This window comes from Serinus canaria, chromosome 1, assembly GCF_022539315.1.
Source record: "Serinus canaria isolate serCan28SL12 chromosome 1, serCan2020, whole genome shotgun sequence".
In the NCBI taxonomy this organism is placed as follows: Eukaryota; Metazoa; Chordata; class Aves; order Passeriformes; family Fringillidae; genus Serinus; species Serinus canaria.
The window spans coordinates 65,602,823-65,618,816 of NC_066313.1; the positions used below are offsets into that span (position 1 = coordinate 65,602,823).

Below are 15,994 nucleotides of genomic sequence, written 5' to 3' on the forward strand. Positions count from 1 at the left end.
GGATAGACCTACCGTTTTGACTGCTTGTTAAAGCTTCCAAAATATAGTGATGAATTTCAGCTGTCCGGCTTCTTGATGCATACAGATGAGATTAGTGGGCAGCTCTTGAGTTTTCACCATTACCTTCGTGACTTCACTGTCTTCATTCTATTCCTGTCTCGGTCAACCTCAGTGGACGTGAAACGAATCCTGTAGATTCCTGCCAAAATAGCAGAGCAGAGTGTGGGCTCACAAATCCAGCTTCCCTCCAGATCATCTATGAGTATGACAGTGGCTCTGACTCAGAAGATGAAAGAAGGCTGCCCGACGTTGTTTTGGATGACTTAGCAAATCGTAGATTTCTAGTCAAAAAGAGCCCTGTAAGCTCTGCTGCACCTGGACATCATTTCATGTTGCGCAATGACTCTCCTAAATCTTGCTCGCGAGAAAGTTATCCAGCTGGTCCACTAGCTGCAATGCTTGAACCACTGAGGTCAGAGATACTAATCCAAGATCCAGTAACTATTGCATTACCTGAATCGCAGCCCTTAAATAACTCCATAAAGTTAGTCTTCTAATTGGCATTTTAACCCAGCTGATAATTTGATATGCTTTTTCTGTCAAATTTTGTATTTTTGCCAGAGAAGATAGGCTGCTGATATAACTATTTAACTTCTTTTAAAATTTTTTTTTACCTAATCTATCTTATTGTTTCTGGTGCTGCAGTGATGAAATTGAGAACTAATATGCTTCATTCACAAGGCTGAGCTCCTGAGCAAAAAAGCATGTCTTTTTGCATTGCTTATGTCAAGTTGCTCCTAAAATATCTTAACTGATTGGATATTTTGAACAGTAACCAGAGGAGGCAGAGGCAGTTGGATACTAAAGAGGAAAACAAACCAAGAGTTAACAATCGTTCACAATTATCTGGGTATTGTGATGAGGACGAGGAAGAAGTAGGCATCCCAAACATTGAAAAAGATGATCTCTATTTTCGCAAGCTAAGTTCTTCAGCGCCACATACAGTTGTTGCTTTTGACCAATTTCTTCCTAAGTTTTGGACTCCAGAGGAGGAATTGCTATGGAAAAAAATCAAGAAATCCTCTTTCAAACCCTGGTATAAAGAGATTCAAGGGTTCAGGTGCGTTTTCATGCATGCCTGTTTCTCTCCTGTGTGCAAAGCCTAAATAAAGTGTAGTCTATGACTCTGAATTTTTAAATTTTCATTGCCAGTGTAGCAGCAGGGTATGTTTTATTTTTTCCTTTTTTAATTTTTCTAAAAATAATTGAAATATTATTTTTGTTATACTGTTACACCTTTTGCACTCTTGCCACTGTGCATTTTACTCAGTGACTACACTTCATGTTTTTTTTTTCTTTCTCCTCTGCTCATTCTTTCTGCTGCTACACAGTAGAAAGAGATCAGATTCTGAGGATGAGGAATTTGCTTACAAACAAAGCTGCACCATTGTTACTAATCAACCAAGACCAAGTTTTGACTGGAACAGTAGCTGCAGAAGGGATCAGAATTATAAGCCAACTGCTGAATTTGTGGGAAGCTCATTGTCACAGATTGCAGAAGGAAAAATCTTGGAGTCTTCTGATCAGTCCAGGTTGATACTGCTGCATGAGCTGTTCTCTTGATGCATCAAAAAGAGATGGCTGGATATGCAACAGCTAAATGAAATTAAACTGCGTCCCATGATGCTGTGCTTTTTTGGTTATTACTGTTTTGCTGGTTTGTTGGGTTTGGGGTTTTTTTCTCTTTTAATGTAGCCATAAGTTGCTGGCCTTCTGAAACATGTAAATGTGAAAGTGTAACATGCCGCATAGGGTTACTGGCTTTGTGTGTGAGCATGTAAGTGTGATGTTTCTGAGCAGGTTAGGATGCCGGGATACCTTTGTGTTGGTTGGCGTGTGCTGAGCTACAGTCAGTGGTGGTGAATGCCAAGTGGTGTCGTCATTCTGCTTGGGATACTGCAAGTCTAAACCAAATGTATATTGCAATACGTTGTGATCTGCTTGTCTCTTGCTAGTTAATGATATTTTTACTTCCCTCCTTTTGTTTTATATGCTTCAGTCAGTTTTCGTTACTTCAGGCCCTGCAAAAATACACTGACTACATGTCTTCTGAAATGGAGACCAGAATTGATCCCACTTCTGGCCCTAGGCTCATAAAATGTAGAAAGAATGTTTCCTTTATACCAGGAGGCAAGCAAGGAGATGAGGAGAATGGATATCTGTATCCAGATTTGGAAAATGATGATTTGTTTGTTCGGAAAACTGGGGCTTTCCATGTGAATCAAGTTGTTCTTCAAGACCCCCGGTATTTAAAGAAATTCTCTGAGCAGGAGCCTCCTCTAGAGGGTGAGATAATTCTGCAACCCAGAGAGGGCCAAACTGTGATTCCAGATTTGGAAAAGGATGACATGATTTTTCGTAAAGTCCTCTCTCAAAAAAAAGAGGTGCCTTTATCAGGTGCTCCTGACAAGTATCACCCAGCACTGTTTCCTGATCCATGGAGTCTTCCAGAAGAGATCCGGTCCAAATTTCTATGTTTACTTGAAAAAAATGCGATACCAGAGGAAAGGAAGAGCAATGGCAGAGTGCTGTCACCATCTTTACACCATAAGAAGGACGATATGCTGACCCGCAAGATTGAATCTTGGAAAGTGGGAAGCAACGTCCAGCCAGTAAATTTTATCCCAGGTCCATGCAGTGAAGAAGACTGGAAGAAGTGGGAAGCAATCAGGGAGGCCAGCAAAGTTAGACACAAGAAACGACAGATGGTGGAGAGGTCAGGTTGTGTCCTGCACAGATTTGAGTGCCCTTGAACCCTTCCCATTCAGAAAAGCATCATCCTGTGCTGAACCATTCGTAGAGTGCCAGTCTATTTGTTCGTGTCGTCCTCAAACAAGCTTTTTATTTGCTTTGAATAGAAGCTCATGACTGCAATACCATATTTTCAATAAAAGATTATAAAGTTTTCTAGTTTTAGGCTGCCATTTTGGAGGAAATACGTTATCATTCCCTCAGGCTCAATGTTCTGCATAAGTTTCTTTCCATGGTTGAACAGGAGTAGTGATTATTCAAAAGACTATGGAGACTAGAAATATTTCCTTCTATTCTACAAGATAATACATAAAGACATTTCCGAAACACATGAAAGTTTTAAAGACAAATTCTGGAAATGGGAATTCTGATATTCTTGCTTGCACCTATGTTTAAAAATGCTTGTAAACTGTCCTGCTACAGTTCCGAGATAATTAGATGAGGTGAAAAAAAAAAAAAGTATTTTGCCTGCCCAAAGTCATGGTGCATGCAAGTTGTGTGTCTATGTAATATTAAGTCCACCATGGCATATTTTATTCTGCCAATACTATCCTCCTACTTTCATACAGTCTCGATTCATTCTTTCCCTTAATTCTTTCCTGCTATCCTCAAAATTTCTCTTGTCTGACTGAATACTGTTTCTTAAGTAGTTCCTATCTCTCCTTTGAATTTTGTATTTACTGGGGGAGAGTGGGGTTTCAATTGTTTACTTAGCTCTGAAAATACGGCATTGCAAGTTGCAGATCTCCCAGCTGTGCATCATTATTTTGTGACTAAGACACTTCTGTGTTCCAGTTGATATTTTGATGTTGCTGCATTTAATTTTTAAGCTTAATGCTGTTAACATTTCAAGCTTCAACATTAAATTTCAAGCTTCACTGAGAAATATTTCTGAAGTGCTTGGAAATTTTGCATGTTTTAAAATTAATTCAGTAGAATTAAATAGGTATATTATAAACTACTCATATTCAAGAATGCTAAAAATCCTCTTGGATTGCCCTGGATTAGGTGTGTCCAGGGATTAATATGCTCAACTTCTATTAGGGTCTTTTATTGTGGTACACATCAAGTATTACTTTCAGTTAGTATCAGAAATGGTTGAAGTAACAAGCCACACTTTTGTTGGGACTCAAGCTGGCATTAATTTTATTTTCTTGAAATGAGTCTCTTTTGAGCATCATGCTGTTCAGCAGCACTGGAATGAAAAGGTTGTGCAGAAATAACACAAGGCTCTATTTGTGCAGTATTGCTAAATGAAAAGTGTTGGAAACTTGCAGGCAGCCTTGTTCTGACAGTTCTGCCCAACTTTGCCCATCATGCAAGTCCTGGTGTGTTTTTTGACTGGTGTCCAATTCCTGATGTGCTTTTCCATGCTGGCTGGTTCCCAAGCTTTCAGTTTCCCCATCACTTAGCGAGAATGCTGGTCTACTAATGGTAATAATGTTATTATCAATATCAAGACACTGAATCTCTTTTTTTTGGTTTCTGATTTCTCAGACTGTTTCAAAAGCTTTCTGATGAGCAAGGGTAAGTTTTATAAAAGCTTGAAAGATTGTAATGCTATTTTTTTGGCCTCTTTTCATCTTTATGCATGCACAGTAGCTAAAAACTCATGCTGAAAACTTGTGCATGATGCTTTGTTGTTCTGTTCTTTGCAATTTATGTAATGAATGTGAGATAAAAGCTATGTATATGGCAAAAGTTCTCTCTGCTGTCTCATGTATTCAACTTATGGTTATCAGGCACTTTGAAAATCAGCTCTAATGTTTTATTCCTGCTGAAGTGAATAATCTGTTGTTCTGTATTTAAATTAGGCTTTAAAACATTCAAAAAGTGTAAAGAGATATTAACAAATATTTTATTTTGAAGGCTGTACAGCTAGAATCTGAAAGTAATTAACCGCAGTGGTATTTATCATGGAATTGGTGAATGGTCTGGGGTTATTTTATATCTTCCAGGTTATTGACTGCTCAGTGGTAAACTTATAGATTTGTGTAATTAGATGTTGTTTATGATGAACTGCTACTCAAAGAGAAATAATTTTTGCACTTGTTGTGTGATGGCATGTAAAGTATTTTGGAATGCATATTGTTCTACTGATTTTTTAAAATTTAAATTTATTTATTTAGTTAAGTAGTTATTTGATTCTGTATTCTTACCCTGAGGCAAATCTGTTAAATTACTGAACACTTCCAGAAATGCAAAATGTTTCAAAAGTTAGGTGTTAGGAGAGGGAGACTCAGAAGACTGAAGTCACTAGTTAGGTTTTTCAGTTTAGACTGAAATTAAAACTAAGATCCAATTCCATGGTATGAATATAGCTTTTCTTAAGTTGTATTTTCTTTAGGTCATGATTTTCCTGTTTTGTTGCAGGCACATATAATGAATGTAGTTATGTAAGTTTTCTTGAACTCATCTGGAACAAATTTGATGCAGCCTTATGTAGTATTTGATTACTCTAAAACAGTTCTATGTGTGATATAACTTAAGCATAAAAAAATGAGGAAAACAACTGTGCAGGAGTTTCTGCAATTCAGATTCTTGCTGAATTTGGCACTCTTCTCATTCAGAAAATAGATAAGCAAACAGATATGATGAGTTAATGCCCAAGCCTTTCTTTCTAGAGGCCAGAGGCCAGTCTCATGTTACCAATGAAAGTGAGTTCAGCCACTTGGGAGGAAGTGAGAGTCTGGTTTGTTAGTTCAGAGATCTCTTGGAATGCAACAGATTAGAGCAAGGCTCTGTGCTGAATCTGTTTTGGCTTTAATCTTATTTTCCATCATATCAGAGAAGTGCCATATTTTCAAGTCCTGCTGGAACTTAATTGCATCCCTCTATATAACTCATACTTTGGATAAATGAAAAAAAAAAAGTATTTTTGAATACTAAGAAACAAAAAACCCCTCCAAGCCCTAGAAACCTAGCTTTCCCTTTGCATTACACCATTGAACCTTATGGTGAAACACCTGCACTTTGCTTACTGTCTCAGAGGCTTGTGGTCAAATCTCATCAGGAGCCTTGTCCTGTATTGACTAGGCCTAATGTCCTGCTATGTTCATCACTGCAGTGTGAAATAATAAAGGAAAAAAAAAGCATTTGGTGGGGGAGAGCTTTGAGGAATTTAGGTTAAAGGGAACTAGCAAATAGGAGTTCCTGGGGGAAACTGTAGCCATGTTGAAGAAGTTAGCTGGAAGACGGCTGTGTTAGCCATCCCAACTTTAATGGAAAGCATCTCAGAGGCTTGGGGAGCATCAGCATAGGCTAGTGGGGACTGTGACATCCATGAACCGAGCATTTGGCTGTGTGTGACTCTTAATCTTTTGGAAATGTGCATCAATAACTGATTTGGAAGGAAGGAAAGGACAGGAGCTGATATGGAGAGTGTTACAGGAGAAAAGTCCAAGGGTGGGAATTTGGATTTGGAGATAAGGGATGCCTTTTGGGTCAAAGAAAGAAACAAGATCAATAAAGAGAACAGCAAGTTAAAACAGAAGTAGCAGTGTTCTAGGAGGAGCTCAATGTGAACGATCAGCATGGAGATGTACAGAGCTGCTTATTCCCTTAACCTGATTTTATTTGCTCAAGTACCCAACTAATGACTTGCGTGTTGGTACCACAGCACATCCCATCAGCTGCCCATGTGCTTCCTGCTCCATTCAAAATAACACTCATGAGCATTCAGTTGTACTAATATATATCTTTTTCTCTCTCTGAAGGTTTCATTCCTGTAAATGAGGGCTAGGATGTTACAAAGCTGAGTTCTCTTTTCCCTTTCTAGGAGTAAATCTTTGAATGATGTCAGTGCAGAGGAGCTGCAGACACTGCGCAAAATCCGTTATGAAGAGCTGCAGAAAATAAAAGAGCAGTTACAAGAACAAGATCTAAAGTGGCAAGAAGTAAGGACTCCTCCTCACCTCTCCTTGTGCATCCTGCTTGAAGGGCCTGGCCTGTCACCTGCCTTCAGTGCCCCTAGTAAAAAAGCTTTGGCATGAGTGCAGCAAGTCATGGGGCTGTCTTCTAAAACAATTCATCTCATGCAGCTACTAGAGTTTTTGGGGACAGTCTGTTTAATGCAGAACTGAAATTATTTTAAATATCCTCCTAAGTTTCTGATAAATGCTTCAGGATAGAACTTGTATGTATTGTAATAAAGCCTTCAGGCTTGATTTCTGTGGACATAAAGAGAAGTTAGGGCATAGTTTCTTGTGTTATCTGCAATTTTTGAATACTTTTTTTGAAGAAATGATTGGAATGTCTGAGTATTTGATCCTCTGGGAGAAAGGGGAATAAATAATACTTCCTTGTGCAAATTCTTGAGGCTCCTATCCCCTAATAATGCTGTCCTAAATCCAGCTTGTAAACTGTATGGTAGCTTTGCACAGCATCATAAGCATATCTAAAGACTTTTCAATTTATTAAAATCTCTGCTTGACAGTAAGTATCAACAAGAAGCTGAAATTAAGAACAGAGCACCAAACAAGAAGTTCACAGTTGTTTGTTGAATGCATCTCTGTTCTAATACTCAATACTTCCCTTAACTCAGCTCTGGTATTTCATGGACAATATTGCCAGTTCACATTGCGGTTTTACAGAAACGAAGAAAGTACAGAAATATCTGTTTTCAGTTTAGAATTTAAAGCATATTTATTCTCAAGCTAGTGAATCAGTCTACCATAGTAGTGATTTGGAAAAATAATGATATCCTAAACTCTAAAGCCCTCAAAAAAGAAATACAGATTGCATTTGCATTAGTATTCAATTATGTGTGATTGGTGAAATATTTTAGAATAAGATTGAAAATGTTAAGGGGAGAAAAAATGGGCCAAATAGCATATAGTCCAGAAGTTGCAATTGTTAACTTAAGGAGGCAGTGAGTCTGCAACCCTAACTAGAACATGAAAACCCCTTTATCATGTAGGGGAAAGGTACATGAAAATGTGGCTGTGATGAAGGCATGCAAATAAAAACAGGCCAATAAATAGCATGTAATGGCATGCCTCTGTAAGTCTATGAGGCCTTGAGAAAATCTGATGGTATACATTTGTGTTATTCTAAACAGGATCTAGCAAAATGGAAGAGTCGTAGAAAGAGTTACACTTCAGAACTGCAAAAGAAAAAGGAAGAGAGAGAAGAAATTGAAAGGAGAGCCTCTGAGGTGTCTGGAAGGACTACCAAGTCACTGAAGGAAATGCAGCAGGAGAGGTAATAGTCCTAATGGGAATATTATGTGTAAGAATGTAATTCTGAGCTTTTTTTTTTCCTTTAAATTTTTGAGCCGCTTTTATCAACAAGTTGCAATTGATTCTGCAGAGATCTTGACAATTTTAGTTGCAAAATAAAATGTAGGAATCTAGGCAATTGAAGGGCTGAATATGGTTTTCTAATGCGCTGTTTGCACAGAATGTTAAGCAGTTTTCTCTATAAATGATATTTTCCTTTGCTATCCATAAATAAAAGTATTGAGAAATCAACATTTGCATTCTCTTTAAATTAGTTAAAACAATAGCACTGAACTGGATAGCTGCCTTTTTTACTTATGGATAAAGTTAACTATTTATCTTCCTTCTACCACTACATTTGCTATTTTTTAGCCACTGTGGAGAACTGCAGCCAGAATTTTAATTTATGTAAAAGAGATGTAAACTTTTACTTGTTTTCCCCTTCATCCCTAATTTTTCCTCATGGTATTTACTTTCTGAAGAGTAAAACATGTAAACTGCACAGTACCATCTCTACTGGTAACAGTCTTATTTATTTATCTATCTATTTATTTATTTCAAATGCACATATGACTGAGCTGAAGGTAATATGTACATGACATGTATTCATTAAAAAAAAAGTCTAATATTTTGGATTTCTTAAATTTTTATTTATTTGTGAGGTCAAAAATTAGTTGCTTGAATAAAAGTATGGATGCTAATTGTACAGAATGTTCAGTATCAATAGGAATCCTATAACTGATGCTTTAAAGATTATCCTTGTAGTGGTTTTTCATTTATGACAAAGGAATGAATAGCAAAAAAAAAAAAAAATTAGCTGAATTTCAGGGCACCGTCCTATTTAGGGATCTGGAATTCAGCATAACATTTCAGAAACATTGAGCACAGTTACACAGTTCAGGCAGTGTTATGGGACTATATTATTCCTGTTATTTCCTAAATAAATCTGAATTTCTGAGGATGTGTAACTTGAACGTATGTGTATCTGTATCATTTACAGCTATATAATTCTCTTGGCAAAGATTTCTGTCATGGTGGTAGCCTGATAATGTGACAGTAGTATGTCTGAATGCTATGAGAGTGCTGAACTGGGGAGGAGGTGGAAGAAGATAGATTAAAAAATATATGAAAATACTAATCTATTTAAATGATTCTATTAATTTTCATTTACTGGAGATGTATTATTTGGCTTATGCTCAGCCTTAAACATTTGCTAGTTGAAAGACTTTAGGCCTGCCTGTTTGTCGGGTCACTTTGGTATTTTAACAGGCTCTATTCCCATAGGGAAGAGAAAGATCAGGAGTCCCATGAGCAGCAGAAACAGGAGCACAACTGGTCATATTCACTGAATGATGATGTGTTCAGTGAAGACAAAGCACCTTCCACAGCAGCAAAAGATTGGTCAGCAGCCAAAGATTACCGTTCGGAAGAAGATGCTTCCTACAGCACTAGGGACAGTAAGAGTGTGTACAACACCCAGCCACCCAAGGAGAGCCTGCCGCAGAGCTCGGCTGCTCGAGAAGCTCCTGCTCCTCCAGAGAGCCTGGAGCGGGAGCAGAGCCCGGCGCTTTTGTCCACTCGTTACTCAGTGAATGCTCAAACTGGGTCAGCTCAGGTTTCAGCTTCTCTCCCGAGAACTTACCAGAAAACTGATACCTCCAGGTTAACATCTGTGGTTACACCAAGACCTTTTGGTGTCCACTCAAGAGGAATCTCGTCACTTCCACGATCGTTCACGGTAAAATTCTGCTTCATTTCTGAAGTCTGTAAATTTGGGGTCTTCAATAGCTGGGGGAACAGTAGTTTTGGTTTTGTTTAAAAAGTGCCTCCTGTGTGATGAAGGCTGTGTTAACAGAGCTGGAAGTTCTGTCGTAGCTGTAGATGTTTACTTGTGTTTCTGTTCTTAAACACATGCCTATAATAAAGCTGGTAGCTATATTTGGTAAAATATTCTTTTTATCACTTGTAGTAAGTCTCCTTTGTGTGCTTCATCAAAAAACTGGCATTGGAGGTAATTATCTGGAGCCAGGTTAACATAATTAAGTGTTAAATATAAATTTTTCAGGTGATAAAAGTTTCCTCTGCTCTGCTGACTTTGTTGAAATTTTATGCTAGGCTAAATTTTATCTAAAGCACTGAAACAAGGAATTTAATCCTCTCCTTCCCCATTACTATGATGATTTTCATAGTTTTCTCCTGAATCCTTATTGTTTCAATTTAAAAAGTGGCAAGAATGTAAATAATTCTAAGCAGATGACTTTAACAACTTTATCTTAAGTCTGGACTATTTGTTCTGCAAGCAACTCAAGAGAAAAAATAAATTTCTAAGTACATAGTTAACAATGGGTACAGGAACCAGAATTTACTTCAAAGAGGGAGGTGGTTTTGTTAAATATAAAAATCACTGAAAGATTCAAGGATTTCTTTTTTAAAGCACTTATTTATCAAGCTGTCATTTTTTTTCCTAGATGGATGATGCTCAGAAATACAATGGAGAAGTAGAAAAAGCTAAAAGAACTCAAACTTTGTTCAGCAGCATTTCCTTTTCACAACCGGACTCTGCACACCCTCTCTCCACTGGTGCATTCAGAAGCAGAGGTGAGGAGGATAAAGGTGTTCAGTCAACACCTCCTCTTAGTTTGGCATTACCTTTAAAGTCCCAAGACCAGGATGCTGAAAGTAGTATTCCTAAGCCAGAGTATGGCATTCCTCCTGATTCTCTTTCACTTGCATCTTCTGCAGAAACTGCGACTCTGACAGAGCCTAAGGATTCAAAATCCATGGTAAGTGTGGAAATGATGTGGTTACTTGGTGTACCTGAATGCCACAGCAAAATAAAAGAGAAAATATCTAAAAGTACATCTAATGCAAGTATTTTTCTGGTAGTAAGAGGACATCTCCTTGCTTTTTTCTTTGATTTAATTTAGGGGAAAGAGAGTATTTGGGGAAGAAAAAAAATTATTTTGCTGAATTTTCCCCTGTCCATTTGGTCATGTGCTTCATTTTATTTATGGTTCTAATTCCAAATAGTTATTCTACGTATATTTAATGCTTGCAAAGTTTTTGCCAGGCTCCAAATTAGCACACTGTTCATATTATCAAGTGTGACAGTTAGATGAATTATCTGAGCTACTGTAGCATTCATTTGCACTTTTAAACTGGTGGTGGAAAATTAAGATCAGCTTTTCAAGGGCTGGCCATAAACATCAGTATCACAGTATCCTTTTTTCCAGCTGTTGATCTGTTGTGGCTTGGATCTTTTTTTTTTTTATTTAGCTATTTACTTGAATCTAATTAATGTTCATGTTAATTTTGAAGTAAATCACCGTCTCTTTGTGCATGTGCTTGTTGCAGAAGGGGCTGGGTCTTTCAGTGTTCTTTTTGAAATATGTATCTTGAGTGCTGTTTCCTCCAACTGGTTGCATGTTTCACCAACAATAGCTTTAATTTTAAATTGCTAAATACATTTCTGTACTATCTGATGATTCAGTTCATAACCCTTGACAGATTTGCATTCCTGATCCTGCTGTAAAACTTAATTGTGCCAGTTGCTTGGGTGAAGGTCATAAGACCTTGGATGCTGATTTATGAAATCACTTCCCATAACAACTTTTTTAGAAATCCATTTGCTTCCAAACATTCTTCTTCCTAATCACTTGTGGAAAAGAAATACATTGCAGTGTAATACCCTCAATGCCTCTTGGCCATTTTAATAAATTTATCAAATTTTTTTGAAACTGTGATTACTGTATAAGGAAAAAGATAATAAGATAATGCTTTTTTTTCTGTGTTGTAGCAAAAACAGGCAGAGGAATTTCTGTTTAAATCAGTGAAAACTGACAGGTTCAATACAAGTTCTTAGTATCTGTTTAAGGCAAATGAGAATAGCATGTACTAGGTCCATTTGTTTTTCTCCTGTGATTAGTTAAGAGATTGTAAATTTTTCCTCCTACAAGTGAGTAATATGGGGGGGGTATTTTAAAGATATTTTTAAAAGTTTAAAAAAAGCCAACTCAGTTGTATTATGTAACTTACCAAGCTCCAAGTAAAGTTCCATTTGATGTGTTTGTAAATCATTGACAGAGGGATTGATATAGCACACTAGCCATCAGGGCCATAGCACCAGGTCTTTGGAGTACTGTTTTAGAGATGACCTATAAAATGACCTATAAAAGTGTTAAAGTTCAGTTTATAAAGTCACATTACTGCTCTGACAAGAGATAGATCTGAAGAGCCATGTTGGAATGGTGAGAAAAAAAAAAAATTAAGACCAGTAGTAATTTCCAGGAACACACTCAGACTCTAAAGGTTTGTATGTTCTCTAGCCCAGTGTGCTAACATGTTTAGCAGATTCACTTTTAATATACTCACCTAAGGACTTGGGTTATATGGGAGAATTTGCAAGCCAGTAGCTGTGTTGTGAAGACTGAATTTCTACCCTGGGCTGTAACGGGGAGTGTTTTCCCAGTAACATTCCTGTAACATGAGATGATACCTTGGGATGATGTCGTGCTCTGTTGTTTTCTTCTCTATCCAGTACTTGGGTGCTGCTGAAACCACCTCTGGCTGCAGCTCCCTGAGACTCTGGCTGGCTGCACCTGCTTGTGCAGTGCTTGCTGTTGCTGCCTGTTGCATCTTACAACAGAGAAGCTTGGAGGAATTGGCATTGGTTTCTAGACTTGTAAATATTTTAAGTTAGGGAAGATGAATCTGACTCTTCAGGAAGGCTGGGTCGCTAGGGAACTAAAATGTAGGCGTACATTTAATATGTGTGTAAAAATGTGCAGGGTCCAACCATGCACATTTTGCTGGAATATATCTATCTTTAAACTGTTTGACAGAAAAATCTAATTTTTTCCCCCTTTTATATCAATGTCAGTGTCATGCTGATGAAGTGTGTAGCATGCATTTAGGTATTTTAATAGTTTTTAATGAGCTCACCTTAGAATGTTAATATATGCAACACATGCTCCAAATATAGCATGGGATGGAAAGCAAGTGTTACAAAATTTTTTTCCATTCAGATATTCTTGTTGCTTAAAATGGCAATGTTAGATTTTGATTCAAGTTCTTGAAAGTCCAGTTAAGATCTGGATTTAGCTGATTTGGGGATTTTTTAATATTACCTAAGGCCTCTATTACAAAATCCATAGCAAGCTGGTAGTGTTTCACACAAAATCAAGAAGATGATTGTGCACCCAAGTAAACCTAGTTGCAGCATTGAGCCTAAAGGAAACTGATGACTCTTATCGTAGGATATGCAAAAAAATAAGATTAATTATGATTATCTAGCTTTTTCACATATCTCATGCTCTCTGAGGAGGCAGTAGATGTCACAAATTCACAAGACAATCCACGAAGGATGATTTAGGGGTTTAATTTCCTCCAAATTCTTAAATTTTTTATTATTGTGTTGCAAAACATTTAAAATAACAGAAATGCAGAGTGAAAGATACGTGTAGAGAAAATATAAATGTAAACTGAAAACACACCTGTTGGAATAAAAAGCAAATGAGTTAGTTAACATGCTTCAGTACTGTTTCCTTTGTCCGTGATGCTAATAATAGATGATTAAAGTGCACATTGTGAGCAGCCTCACTTATTTAGAGGATAAACTTTCCCTCATTTAGATTCCTGTGATACCAGATACTGTAGTGTCATGTTTTATTTTTCAGGAACAGTACAGTGAAATGAGGATCAGTATAAACCAGAGACCTGGCCACAGTCGCAGCTTTGGGTTTACAACAAATTGGAGTTCTTCAGGAGCCATTGTACAGACAGTTGAAGAAGGTAAATGTGTATATATACACAATTTTTTGTTCTTATGTTTAATTTGCAGAGGCTTCTCAATTTAAGCATTTGCTGCTAAGAATGCTGCAAATATTTTAAAACATCAGATGCAGAACTGAAAAATCACTATTTAGTTTGCTAATGTATTTCTGTAAATCCTCATGTCTTGAAACAGGTTGAATTCAGAAATACCAAAATGTATTTTCCTAATCAAGGAGGGTTTAAACATGAGCCTCTTACAGAACAGTATTTAGGGGCAAATACAGACTTCCAATATCCAGACTGTTTCTTACAGCTAAGTTTGAAAGATTTAACTTCACATGGTTTGTAAACACTTGCAGAGGAGACTTAGGAGTTAATTTCTAACTCTGTTTAATTTCTCCTTTCTTAGTCGTGCTGAATTCTGGAGACAGCTCATATTCTTAAGTAGTTGCAACTTCTAAATTGATTTCCAGTGTATTTTTTCAGTCACTTCTGTACTGAGGGAAAGCAAACATTTTTGTCTTGAGGTGACACATATATAAAGTTTATTTCTAACCTTTTCTAACCTTAGTCTTCTGTGGAGAAAGAGCTCAATTTTCTAAAAAAAAAAAAAAAAAAAAAAAAAAAAGGGAACAAAACAACAAAAGCCTAAGAAAAATCACATATAATGCTTGTTTTCTAAACAATGGACTTTTCCATTGCCAGTAATACTTGAGGAATATTGAATTGCTCCCTTCTTTCTGCCTAACACAAGATCATCCTGAGAAAGGAGAAAAAGGAGAAATAACTGGAAACTTTTAATTTAGTTAGCTCTGTATTATGCTTTCCAGAGAGGAAACAATACTGTTTAACAGCAGTTAACGAGCAGTCTTGGATTTGTTTTGGTTTTTTTTTTTTTTTTTTCAAATTCAAGAAGTGAAGCAGCCTTTTTTCACTATGTCTGATTACTTTTCATAATTGAATTTGCTCTAGGTTAGCCCTCCTTGAGCAGGGAGGATGGGCCAGATGAACCACTGTGGTTCCTTCCAACCTGTTTCATTCTGTGATTCTGGAAAGACTAGTATTCACTTTGCCTGAAGAACTTTCCCATTGCTTTTCCTGCTGCTAGGCTTCAGGTTTAATTTCCTTCCTTGGAGGCAGGGGTCTGTCCATTTGCACTGACAGCTGAAAAGGAGAAATCTGAGGGCAGTGAATGCTCCTGCTAGTCATTCACAAAGGTCCACATGGGCTCTATCCCAGAGAGAAGGTGGAGGCCTTGTGGTCGTTATCTTGGTTTATTACCAAGATATTATTATTTATTAATGCTTTATTATTATTATTAATGCATTAATATTAATGATTTATTACCATTCTCACAAGGAAGAGCACAAAGTATAGATTTAACTGATAATGGGCTATATCTCAGTGTTCTCTTTTGTAGCCTGTGTTCAGCACTTTTTTCTTCCAACAACTGTCTCATCTTGTATCCTTACTCAATAGCTGTGGCGCCCTTTAAAGAAATGAAGGATGAAAGAGGTGGATGAGCCATTGAAAGAGTGATATATGCTTTCAGCTAGGCACTTGGGAATGTTGTATTTCCTATTTTTAAGGATAAGTCATAGGATAATTTAGATTGGAAGATCACATAGAGCAATACACTGCTCAAAAATGTCAAGATGGAATCCAGGCCGAATTCCCTAGGGCTTTTTACCCATGGGGGTTTGAGACCCTCTGAGAATGGGATCTACACAGCTCTCTGGGCTTTCTTCTCTCAGAGAAAATTTTCCCTCCATCTCTAGTCAGACCGATCTTTGTCCCGGTTTATAACCACTTTTCTGTGTTTTCCTGCCATAAGTGTCAAGAAAGAGCAGGCTTTCCCTTCTCAGGGACCTCCTGGTATGTTCTGGGGGCAGGTTAGGTTAGAACTGTTAGGTTCTCCTGCAGCCTCTCTTCTCCAGGCTGAACAAGCCCATACTCTTCAGCCTTTCCTCAGGGGTCAATTGCTCCAGCCCTAACCATCCCAGTACCTTCCCATTTGACTTGCCCCCGTTTATTGATGTCTCTTTTACAGAGGAACACCAAAACTGGACACAGTATTGTCAGTGTAGCATAAGAGGTGCTGAGGGAATTGAATGGCCACTTGTCTTCATTTGTTGGACATGTTAGTGTTCATACAGTCCCACCACTGCCAGGGCCCCCCCAGCCTTGCTCTC

The 15,994-nt window shown here is 37.5% G+C and overlaps 1 protein-coding gene across 7 annotated transcripts in view; it reads left to right on the forward strand.

The window, feature by feature from the left end:
- The window catches only part of LMO7 (LIM domain 7), a 132,083-nt gene that overhangs the window by 89,832 nt on the left and 26,257 nt on the right, over positions 1 to 15,994 (forward strand). For 4 of the 7 annotated variants that reach the window (XM_050970354.1, XM_050970347.1, XM_050970362.1 and 1 more), the window contains exons 9-15: positions 4,309 to 4,338; positions 6,590 to 6,707; positions 7,871 to 8,013; positions 9,315 to 9,768; positions 10,499 to 10,628; positions 10,773 to 10,813; positions 13,706 to 13,820. In XM_050970354.1, coding sequence (XP_050826311.1) covers positions 4,309 to 4,338; positions 6,590 to 6,707; positions 7,871 to 8,013; positions 9,315 to 9,768; positions 10,499 to 10,628; positions 10,773 to 10,813; positions 13,706 to 13,820 — 1,031 coding nt within the window. Of the gene's footprint in view, positions 1 to 172; positions 473 to 832; positions 1,121 to 1,391; positions 1,593 to 2,059; positions 2,777 to 4,308; positions 4,339 to 6,589; positions 6,708 to 7,870; positions 8,014 to 9,314; positions 9,769 to 10,498; positions 10,814 to 13,705; positions 13,821 to 15,994 lie in introns of all 7 variants that reach the window. The other 3 variants (XM_030234063.2, XM_018908734.3, XM_018908735.3) reach the window with 3 other exon arrangements.